At 36.0% G+C, this 12,328-nt stretch overlaps 1 protein-coding gene across 1 annotated transcript in view; it reads right to left on the reverse strand.

Annotated features, from left to right (window-relative positions):
- The window catches only part of LOC117104902, a 42,263-nt gene that overhangs the window by 17,924 nt on the left and 12,011 nt on the right, over positions 1-12,328 (reverse strand). The window contains exons 3-5 of the mRNA XM_033245807.1: positions 7,148-7,329; positions 6,365-6,495; positions 3,233-3,377 (exon numbers count right to left, since the gene is read on the reverse strand). Coding sequence (XP_033101698.1) covers positions 3,233-3,377; positions 6,365-6,495; positions 7,148-7,329 — 458 coding nt within the window. The remainder of the gene's footprint in view (positions 1-3,232; positions 3,378-6,364; positions 6,496-7,147; positions 7,330-12,328) is intronic.

The raw sequence follows: 12,328 nt of genomic DNA on the forward strand, positions 1-12,328 counted from the left end.
TATATATATATATATATATAAGCATACATAAATATTAAATTATATGTAGAGATATGTAGGGATCTGCGAGTGGGGAAACATCTGCTATCTAGGGAAAGGGTTTCCGCAGTTCATGGAAACTGATTCGGAATATATTAGAAATCTGAAGATGTGAAATGAACCTAGGGCAATGTTAATGTACTACCTAAGGGCATGTTCAGCGGCCTAGTTCCATGCTGTATGTTTCACCGAGTCAGTGACGAGTTCTAAATTAAAAAAAGTATGAATGCTTTTAGCAAATATTATTAGTCCAGCGAAATACATGGTACTGTACCAACTCATATGCCTATCTAAGATTCAGTTTTCGCTTTCAAGCTAGCACGCAAAGGAAACAGCTTAAATGAATTACGATATAAGTTTCCATTTATCCAATCAAGAGAACTTCCATGCTGTCCAATCCGCCGCGCGTAATGTTTTACATTATTATGAAATCTATTTATAGATGGGACATTCTTTTCTACTTCCATTTGAGTGATTCCTTTATTCATTTTTATTTAGTGAACTATTCATCACAGACATAGCCATTCTATCATCTGTCTTTCTAGTGCATAACCTCCATGACCTTAGCGTGCAGGGAGTGGTTGACACAGCGGTTGCGGTTGTGTTCTCAAGTCTGAGGTCAGTGGTTCAAATCTCGATCTCGCTGTACATTTCGAATGTGTCTGCATGCACAAGGCTCTTTTTACCTGGTATGCGGCTAGGCCTAAGATGATGTGGCATTAAACTACTGTAGTCTACCCGCTTTGCAGTACGACTAGGTACCGGTATTATTAACTCTACTTTTATATTTTCGTATTTAATGTCATAGGCCTATAAATAATATTACTGAACCTCAATCTGTTAAATTTAATTAAAGCTAATAGATTCTAAAATAGAGAGCATCCCTCTTGTTTTGCATCCGCCTCTGGTATCTAAATGTTGTACACGCTCCCTTGGTCTCTTTTCGAAACCCCTGGGTATCAAACGGTGACACGCATCTCATTAATGTCTTATCGTGGATTAATCCCTGTGATCCGCCCCTGTAATTGAACGGTATTAATTTTTGCATTCTCAATATTCTGGATACGCCCCTGAGGTCAAACATTTTTGAGAACAATGTCCGCCAACCAATTACTTATAGGACTATGTTATGTATAGGCCTATTACGTATGGTATTTAGTTGCTTGAATAGATGAATTCTTTCTATATTTAGTCGCATCAAGACAAAATCACACAACATTGTCTACACAACGCACGAACTGCAAATTTATATTTCCGTTACCAATTAATAACTTTATGACAGATTGCAAACAATTTGATAAGCCGCCGGAGATTGGATTTCAATATTCTTGTCGGTTACATTGTTTATTATAACTAATGTTTTGATTAGTAGTCATATAAGCAAACAAATAGTTATCACCAGATTGATCAATACCTCAGGTATTTTTGACATTAGGTAAAACGTTTCGATTTCATTGTGACACAATTGAAAAGGTGATTATTAGATATTAACCTCACGTGGGCCTAGCTTAGAGGAACACCGACACAGCGTGAGGTACACAATGTCACCAATAATTGTTAAAAGGGTTTTTACTATTATTAGTAATGCGTCGGTGTTTTAATAAAAAATAAAATGCCCGCGTCGAGTTATAACAGCTTATAAGATTTCAAAGACATACCCAACCAAAACAGTTGTTTATGCCAACTCATTCTTCCCCAGTACAACTAAGGAGGGGAACAACTTACCCCAAGTTTTTTTTTTAAACAGCCCTCACTCCTTACCACCGCGCCTCAAATTAAAAATGTAATTGGAGAGCCATGTTGATTTGATCTCAATTACACATATAAACGCCATTAGGAGATCTAGGCTCGTAATAAAACATTTTCATTTGTAAATCATATACATGTTGCGACTGCGCATGTAACCATCAAGAAATTTGACTTTAATTGATTTCAAATCCCCTAGGTACCGGTAATGAATTCGGGAAACGAAAATCGACTTTAAGTATCTAAATGTACATATAACACGGCATCATGATAACATCAGACCACGCACTCTCGCTTGGCTCGTTAGTCGGACCAGGCTATAAGGTTGGATATGATTTGATGTCATCTGACTCTGGTGTACATGTTGTCCTTCACAATGCATTACTCTTCTCATTTTTGAAATTTAGAAATACAGTATTTGAGAAAAAAATGGCGACTGCCAAAAAATTAGATCTATTTCGTCAAATCGATGGATGCATAACTATGCTCACCAAGTTTCATAGAATGTGTTATTTTATGCCTAATATCCGGTAAATGGAGAAAATTATACTCTGCTCTAATAACATCATGGAGATCCATGCTTTTGCGAAGTTCACAAACGAATCTGTATGGAATTAAACATGGCCACAACGTTACTAAGATTAATATCTTTTTAAAATCAATCGTATTATTATTTTGATACGTAACTTAGACTTTGCACAGTCTGGTGATTGTTACTTCCATGCTTAGATTGATATTAATATCCCACGTATTCCAGTAATTCAGACAAGACTGGCTTAATTTTTTTGGGCCCGCTCCAACCTTTGATTGTTTGTATGCAATGTGCATAGCCTCAAAATATGAGCACCCGGTAATAACTACGGAATCGACCGCTACATAATAAGCACGAACTACTACACACTTGCCATACCGTACTACATTTAGCTGTATGAAAAACCAATTAAGCAGGCCCCTACGGTATTCAGTGTTGAATCTAGAAATTCGAAATAAAAGTGGGGCCAGGAAGAGACTCTCATAGACACAGTGTTCGAAACACCTCAGCGCCACCATTGTGGTTATGTACTTGATTTTTTTTCCCGTTTTATGTATTATTGTATCTTTCCGTTTTGTGTATTTTATTGCATCTTTCCGTTTTGGGTATTTTATCATTTTATTGTATCTTGTGGATAGCTCTTAAAGCCTGTTTTCCACTAGGCGAATTTATTCGCGCGAATCAAATCTTCGATTTCTGAGCTTTGGTTGCGCATTTTTCCGCTTCGCAAAAAACTTGATAGAAATGTGAATGCGCATGCGTATGAACCGATGCTTTCGATTCGCGCGAATAAATTCGCCTAGAACCCTAAAACCGTCTTGATGCCTTTTCGGGCGTTACTAACTTGAAAAACAGAAATGAATTTATACCGTATTTCATTGTACGATTGTACAAATGTGGTGTCTGACAACCTACCTGAATCGAACACGTCTACAAGAAACTGTAGAGGGACAGAGCTGAGTGCATCATCTGGGTAATCAACTGCGAAGTCTTCAATCATCACAGCAGCAGCATACCATCCAATATCACCCGATGCATCAAAACTAAGCTTACACTTCATCTACAAAACAACACAAATCTAAATAAAAAACCGCTTTTATTATGCAATTAATAATTCTTAATATTGTAGCTACCTGTCCAGGAATGGAGGGGGGCAGGCGGGATGCATGTGTAGAGGCGTGGGATGAAACCGTCTGACTCTAATTTAGACAACAACTATCTTTGTGTCCCGATTGACTTATATAATAATAACCAAAATATCATACCACGAGGTAAACAAACATCGTATCCTATTGATATGAATCACATAGACCTTACACGTCACAACGCACATTGTATATTATTAACTTTGATTTTTATCATCGACTATCAAAACCAATTAGCGTGTGACAATTCTGAATTGTGTTAAACATATTCCCATGACGTGCATTACTTTAACGGAAACAATAAAATAAAATAAACACTAACTGCTGAATTTACCGTTTTCTGATTTTCATGATGGCCACATGTTATAACGATCATTGATTTACTAATTTTTTAACGTGTTATTAATGAATGGAATGATGCTAAAGACTCCATCATTGTTATTACAATGTTTATAAATAATCTACTGTAATCGTCGTAAATTCCATCTGATGTATGATTTGTAACCCAATACTATTTAGATGTTTAATATAAAGTTTGGGCGTGGGGTTGTTCGAGAGAAACTGATAGAAAAAGTCCTGGTGTCACATGAACCCAGAACCACCTGACTAGTGAGCGAGCATCTTAACCACCAAGTCACAGCTCCAATCCTTATTTATTGTATTGAATTCATAACACGATGGTTTGTGGAACTGTTTCAAAAAGATTAGCACTAGACTTATGATCGATTGAATCAGGGGCGGATCCAGAGATGTCCAAAAGGGGGAGGGGGTGGCGAAAGGGAGGCCGAAAGTTGGGCCGATCGAGACAGCACTGTCCCAGAGGGTCCGGGGGCTTTCCCCCGCGAAATTTTTGTGGTCCTAGACGCCCGAAAATAGCATTTGAGACGTTCTGGGCTATCATTTTTCTTTCTTTTTTTCTTCCCCCCCCCCTTTTTTTTTACTTCCAAAGGAGAGGGGGGAGTGCGGGTCCGGGCGGCCCCACTAAATCCGCACATGTGAATGGTACAGTATTGATGATAAAAAGAAAGTGGTGCATGATGAAACACGTAGGTGTCAACAAGAGACGATGGACTCACGATCAACTTAATTTAGGTCTAGGCCTGTTCATAGTTTCATTGGTTCAAACCCTTTTCTTATTATAACCATCACTATTAGCTTTTGTCTATTAAATCACCCTTTATTCATACGCGCCATGAGCTTTCCCTTAGAAACCAGTTATTTTTTTTTTATTAATACACTCTTTTTGAATACCCGGTATTATCCCATTGTATCTAGCAACGTTCCACGCCAATGGAGCTATATATAAGATATTTCAATTCACATAAATTATTAGGGAAAATTTGTCAGGATTACAATAGTTCTAATGCCATACGAGTGTTACAAAGGTGTAGCGTTGTATCCGTCGTGTGATAACAATAATATGCATTATGCTTATGGAACGGTTAACTAAAACCAGAGAAAATATATTTATACTACGGGTTTAATTGCAGGTAATAGTACAGCACTGATTTGTGTTGCTGTATTATGAGGATTTATAGGAGAATTGAGAAATGTCGAAATACTTACAGTGTATAAGGCCTTTACATTTATAACTCACTTCTATGATACTGTATAACGAATGTTTATTCGCGTGCAATGGAAAGAATGAACGTTGAATATTTGACTATTATATTCTAAGAGGCGGAGCCGAGTTGAATGGCTTATTTCATCTATCAAATGAAAATATTCTTTCCATGGCACTCATGTCGTTGTTTGTATATGTCATGAACCATGTTTAGAGGTTTGATTGAAGGTATGAGAGGTCTGTCTGTGCTACGCGTTGTCTCAACACATTCCTACTTTTTTATTTTACAAGCGTGAAAATGTCTTGTATCGCAAGTAGACAATTGGGGCTGTGTCCCATGGAACAATGCGCCGCTCAAGTATCACCGTGTAAGGCAAACATTCAAATTGAATCTTATTATCTACCTGTAGACCTATTCTAAAGTAGGCTTACGGTAAATTTGGACACAGCCTTAAGGAGGCAGCACTTTGTCATGTTAACCGAATACACGAAGCTCAAAGGCAAAGATATACCAACGAATTAATGTTTTTTTTTTTACTTTTAGGCTGAGAAAACCTCAATTTGTGCAATTCTGACTCAGGACTAACACAAATTATTCCCGATGCTGCGCTGTGCGTTGCATGTGTGCGACGATTGTAATTCTCAATAGTTATACCATTTTTACGAATCTTGAAAGTATGCTGTTTTGAATTTGACGCTGACCCATGCTCAAGTCAATATAAACACTTTGATAAATAGCTGGCAATTTGACTCCCATTGGCGATCCATTGGTAAACATAACGGCCTCACATCAAGAATACCACGAATTAGCTGTATCGTTTGTTTTATCTAGGTAACAGTTATGCGTCCATATTTTACACCTGAAGACGAAAGGAATACATCATCAGAACACGTCATCTTTTAGGTCCACTAATTTGAGTCTTCCTTAATCCGTATTGCTACCTTCATTTTTTAATTCGGCCGCGGAACGGAAAGTTGGTATTCAAACAATGAATGATGGAAGGATTATGAGGACTAAATTCATTTTAAATAATCTCACAAACTTAATATTATTTTGTTTTATGAATTCGCTGCAGTTTGATCGTCTGTGTCTCCTAGAGTACTTTAGACTATATTACTCCAGATTATTGTGCATCAGACTTATGCAAAGCTTATGTAAATAATATTCAAATCCTAAGTATCAAGAATTCACGCCGTATGTACACATCATCTTGGTTTTGGATTGACAAACGCCAGACAATCAATATAGGCAAACTGAAATTGAATTTGTGACATGACAATAATTGTCACGTCGCAATACAAACGTAATGATAGCAGACGAAAATAGCAACTACTCACCTCATCGAGACTGAAACTGGCGGGTTGGTTACAAGCTACCTTCTCTGGTCGTCTGCCTCTTTCTGGTACACATTCGCCCAGGTCAGCCTTTGGCCATCTGCAGCGAACCTCGTCCTCATCAGGATCAGTTACTGTAAACAGAACGTTATAATGACAATAATATACAGAATTTAATATTATTCGTATGACCGTTTTATGACTATCTTTGACGTTAAAAAAAAAAAAAGAACTCCAGAAGTTGTAATGACTACGGTACCTTATGTACTTTAAGAACATGAATCAAAAACTAAATATTATGATTGACATTAGAACTGCGTAAATCGGTGCAACGGATCTCTATTCACGTCAAATATAAATGATTGCATTACAATTTAAAATTCAATTCACACCAATGTGCAAAGTATGCACACCTTCTTGGAACGAAAATAAGCTACCCAAGGCCGAAAAGCCTACATTAACGTTACGATTTACAATGAAAAGTAATGGTGATTGAATTGAAGCGTTGCTGGATTTTAGGCCCTTCACATCTACCATTTTTATTAGAATTATCCCTGTAAATGATATTATAATTTAAAGGCCTAAGTCTTAATTTAACTACCAAAATGGAGTGAATATAAAAATGCTGTGTGGAATACAAGACATCTTGACAAGACTAGTTTATTTGGCGGGACGGATGCAGACCAAAAACACCGTATCATCGGATCTAGAATACCGTAGCTTGTCACTTTCGGTCAAAATTTCATCCAAAATATCTCAAACCGTAAATAACTTGAAACAAGTTACCTGGGACGGTAATTTTCCTGTTACAGCCCTTCGGGATTCGTATGATTGGTAACATAGAGGTGACGGGTGATGAGTTGAGTAAACCGTTGTCTGGTCGCGGATTAAGATTAATACGGGGTACTATTGACCAGCCAATTGACTCGCCGAAGTTCTCAAGTTCAATCCAACAGCAATCGACAAACCTGGGGGATTAGAAAACAAATGATAGAAAAAAAAAACAACATTTTTTAATACGATGACCAATCTAGTAGTGGATAAACAAATACAAACTAGTAAATACATTCAACTAAATATTGAATTAGACTGTCAATCCTAGCAGGCTTATCATAAAACAAATAGACGGAAAAATCAGATTAATATTTGGGAAGTGGTTTTTTTTTTTGGTTTTTTTTTTTTTTTTTTTTTTTTTTTTTTTTTTTTTTTTGTAAGGTATTTACGTTATCGCTACCAACCAAACAGTTGATTTGATAAACCATTCAATCACTCATGAATTAAATTATCTTCCATCGATCAATCAATCAATCAAGCAATCAATCTCTTTCTTCCATCTTTTTTTCAAACAAATAACACAAAAGTTTGGAACTGCTGGAAAGTGGAAAACCACTACAAGCAAAGCTTTCAATTGTGGGTCCCTCTAAAAAATAAATAAACACTTTTCAAACAGAAAATTATTATTGTACAGCAGTGTACTGTACTGTATAGAGAGTATTACATCACATCTACTCATAAGTTACAGATAAGATGTGTTGGTTTTTCTATAGTGTTTTATATATTTAATAAAAACCCATTTGATATTTTACCTCAGCCTCAATTTGGTCTTATTTTGTTCTTAAATTTTAAGCCTCAGTGTACTTATAAAGTGTGTTTTTATTTTAAAAAATTGAAACCAATCAAACTAAAGAAACACTTGGCGTGTGTTGAAACTAAAAGCAAAACAATGGTTTGATTTTCAAGAGTATATGAACTCTTTTATCAAGAATTATATCGTCTCAAGGTATCCATCAAAAAGTTGGAAAGGTAGCTCCTTGAAAATAACAGTGTAGGCCCGTGTTGATTAAGTTAGTCTCTAAAGTGAACTATTAAAATTTAAAATAATAAGTTAAAACAGTTCGTAAATTTAAAAAAATAGCGCAATAATTGTTTTATTTAATTGACTATGACATTTATAAATTCTCCAACTTCCGACTTTTCCAGAATGAAAAACCTTTGCAGTATTTTTGTTTTTGTTTCCTAATAAATAGAATTTGTTAAGGTGTCCTGGCTTGGTGGACGTCAGTTCACCTGTATAAGCCGCTAATAATAACCGGGACCATCACTCATTCTTTAAAAAGATAAGGAAAATCAGTGAACTTTTCTCATAAAATGCTAAGCCGGCTTTGCTTGACCACAGTTAAGTTTTGTTCGTGAACTTGGATTGAAAAAATGTCAAGGATGAAGGAAATTATTTTGATTGTCTGTGCCAGTAAATAAAAACCAATAAAAACAGTAACAACATATTTTTCTTATTCCCGAATAACAAAAGGCCAAATGTAGTAAATATCCACCAGAACCGTTTCGGGGATCATCAAGTGTTTAAACTTTGTCTACTTTAATTTATATTATTTGATCATTAGAAACAAAAGATTGTTCATGTAGTGATATGCCAAGTGTATAAAGGAGAGAATAAAGAATATTGCAATATCGGATTGCGTAAAAACAAATCAAACACAGACATATCTATTTCGGTTAAAATGATAAAAGTCGAGTTCACTTGGTTTAGTTGTTACCGAAAAATACACATGCCTCTTTGTTTGAGTACTTTTGCTCTGGGTGTAAACGCATTTGCGCATGGCATAGGCCTATCGCAACTCTATGATACGATACCAAAACCTGCCAAAGTTAAATAATGAACATTCAATTCATTTGCGCAGTATTTGCAGAAGGCCCTGGGTTCTTGAGTTTCAGCCTTTTTCTTTAATGTATTACTAGACTGTGAACTTAACGAGGGTCAATGGTACATATTTTTCATTCTATAGAAATAGTGACAAGTAAGTGCCATTGAACGAGTGTCAATGATACTTACTTGTCACAAATTCTATAGCATGAAAGCAAGACCGATAAGCTACGTCTGGTTTTAAAAGGTTTAATTAATTTTGTATTGAAGTGAATGTCCATTTAAATGTAAAATCTAATACAATTGTTCTCAGATACTCTGATAAGTGCTTTCCATCCCAGAACAAGTGTCCAATACACGTTTATCCTTGTCAAGCCTTTATGTCGTAAAAATATAGGCTAAGTATAATCCACGGCGGAAATTATTCATTAAGTTAACACTAGATTAAGGAATGTATGTATAATGTATTTCGGATACCAACAACGCTACGTACGAGATCCGATATCACCTCCAGGTCAGAATGATGACGGTGACTGGCATGAAAGCCAACACACAGGTTCCCCGACCTCCAAGTAAAGATCCCTTTGGGACCGGGGCTTTCATAGTCTTTAGCAGTTTTGTTTTGATTTTCAATTATAAAAATAATTTAAAACTAAATGAGTTGTTCAGCCAGGGGGCACTTAAAGTCTTTGATTGGAGGTGGTCTTTACAATTGGAGGGATCTTGATTTAGAGGAAAAACTTATTTAATTACCTTATTTAACCTGCACCAGTATTACGCAATCAGATGAAATATAAACGTCCTCGAGATAAGACACTGATCAGCGAATGACTGACTGACTGATTGACTAGGATTTAAGTGTGCGTCGCTCAATGGCACTAGCCTATATGTATGATCAATAACCGAGACAGATAGGCCTACGGCATGCACTCTCACACGGTTAAGCTTTGAGTCTAGAGTCGTTGCAAGAGTGGGGTACTTTTGAGAGCCCGTGTGGAAGAAGCATCTGAGCAGGAATACCAATCGCTGCAGTAACGAAGGAATAACCTTATTGCTCCATGCTGCAGTATACTCAGTGTATGTTGCAGCCTACTTCCAGACTCTTGTACCGGTACCCCTTCTTCGCAGCCTCGGCCCGTTTTTACGAAATCTACGGTATGATGTAATCAACCGTTGTTTGGCGCAACATCAACAATAAAAAAAATTGAATCACACGCATATAGCCCACATCTAGTCAATAATTAAACAGGTAAGCCTACGGACATGACTTGTTGCCTATTTCAACTCAACTTTTGTCATCACTTATATAACTTCACATGATGGAATGTAAATCTATTTAGCAGTCTATCCAGTACAATAAAACACGTCATTACCATCTAACCTCATATTTAAACTTCTGTATAGGAATTCATGTACAATCACCTGTCCCACAACGTTCGACCATAGTCTGACATATCGACTGCTCTGGTTGTGTTGCAGATTTCGATACAGCAATAATGTCATACTTTTCCCTCATTTTAAATAGTTTCAAATGAGCCTTGCATCATGTCATTGGCTGTGGACCTTGTCAAACATTTAGATAACCTATATGCACATGATGAATAAAAAGTATAGCCGCGTTAGTTAACAACTGACCAATCAGAACTGTCCATTACACTAATAAAGAGCGCGCGTTACTGTTTGGACATAGCGGGAAACAACCGCTTTAAATTATCTTGAAACGACGATAATTGATAAGGAACATAAATTATTTATTTTTACATTTCAGTCTGTCAACTACATTCCAGTAACGGCATAATGATTAATGGAATCATGACACAGACTACATCATTGACATTCTCGAATATTAAATATTGTCATTAAAAACTAATATCGTCTGCTCGATATTTAACAGTCAAGCAGACGTCAACAACAAAAAAACAAGACACTTCAGAGTTTATGCTACATGCTTTCAATACTATGAATTTTATTTTCCAAAGGCAACACACGTGTTGTATTTTTTTTTCACGCGGAAATGCTACAGGTACCGCTTACTGTTCCCAAAAGACTTTGTTTAGATAGACTACTGGCTTATGGACAATTTATGACGAACTATTGTATACGAGGGAGGGAATCCAATAAATCTGGATGATGCATTCCGTCGTTTTTTTTTTTATACATGATGATTAGGCCTACATGTAAATTGTGGTTATGGGAATCATTCGAGGTAATAACTGGTCATTACTGTTTTGTGGTTATTAAAAATATAATTGCAGGGGAAAGGTCCTGATGTTTGTAATAACGAGGCCAAAATAAAGTTAGACTAAAGATTAACGAAATTCAATTCAATGTGCACAACATACTTTATTGTCATCTGCAAAATTTGGCTGGTTGGTGTTAAGGTCTCAGAAGAGACATAAACAAGAATTTTCAAACATTAGCAAGAGTCGCTGTTACAGTAATTTGCATTTCCGGATTATGCTGTGTTTAAACTTTGTCATCAAATTTTCTTGATAGGCCTACTCAGTGTATACTACATTGGCCTGATGGTGAATGCTATCATGGCATCGGTGACACCATCTGGGGATGGTTTCTTATACCATAGATCAGTAATTAAACCTTGCTTTTAAAAATGTGTTGTCAAGGTTAATAACATTGTGTGATTTCTAAAATAATGTAAAGAAATATTAAACGTGACGAGGATAAAATCAGTCAGCACCTGCCGCCCATACTTATAGAGTCACGTGTTACTGTTGAAATGGGCATTATCATCCCCTTAGCTATGTTATTAAAATAACTTCAGACTTGTGGTTTCAGACTGTGGCATTCTAGAATTTTAATTCCTAAATTGAATATAAATTAGTTAGTTAAAGGTAGGCTAATGAGTTTTATCTTTGTGAATCGTTTATAATTGACATATTATCCCTGGCTTAGGTTGCAAAGTCGATGTTTCATTATTATACCTAAAGAATACAAGCTAATTAATACGGTATGTAGGCCTATTAGTATTGATTATTTTTATAATAACAATAGCCTATTCTCGAATCTAAAACGACTGTTGAACTTACTGAATAATTCCAACTATAATTTATAAAACCGTACCAGGCTAATTGATAAAATGCAAATACTTTATACACAGGACGTAAAAAGAAATACTAACTATAAATTTTAAGAAATGTTCGTCAAACCATTTAATTTTCACGAGGTTAGTTGAAAACAGGTACGGTATTATAGGCTACTGATTCAATACTGAATCTTTGGTACCATATGCCAACGGGAGGCACAAAAAGAAAACCACACATATTTTTAATGTTGTCAATACACAGGCC

The sequence above is a fragment of the Anneissia japonica genome, unplaced genomic scaffold, assembly GCF_011630105.1.
Source record: "Anneissia japonica isolate Jap-2015-1 unplaced genomic scaffold, ASM1163010v1 scaffold287834_len5846547_cov211, whole genome shotgun sequence".
Classification (NCBI taxonomy): domain Eukaryota; kingdom Metazoa; phylum Echinodermata; class Crinoidea; order Comatulida; family Comatulidae; genus Anneissia; species Anneissia japonica.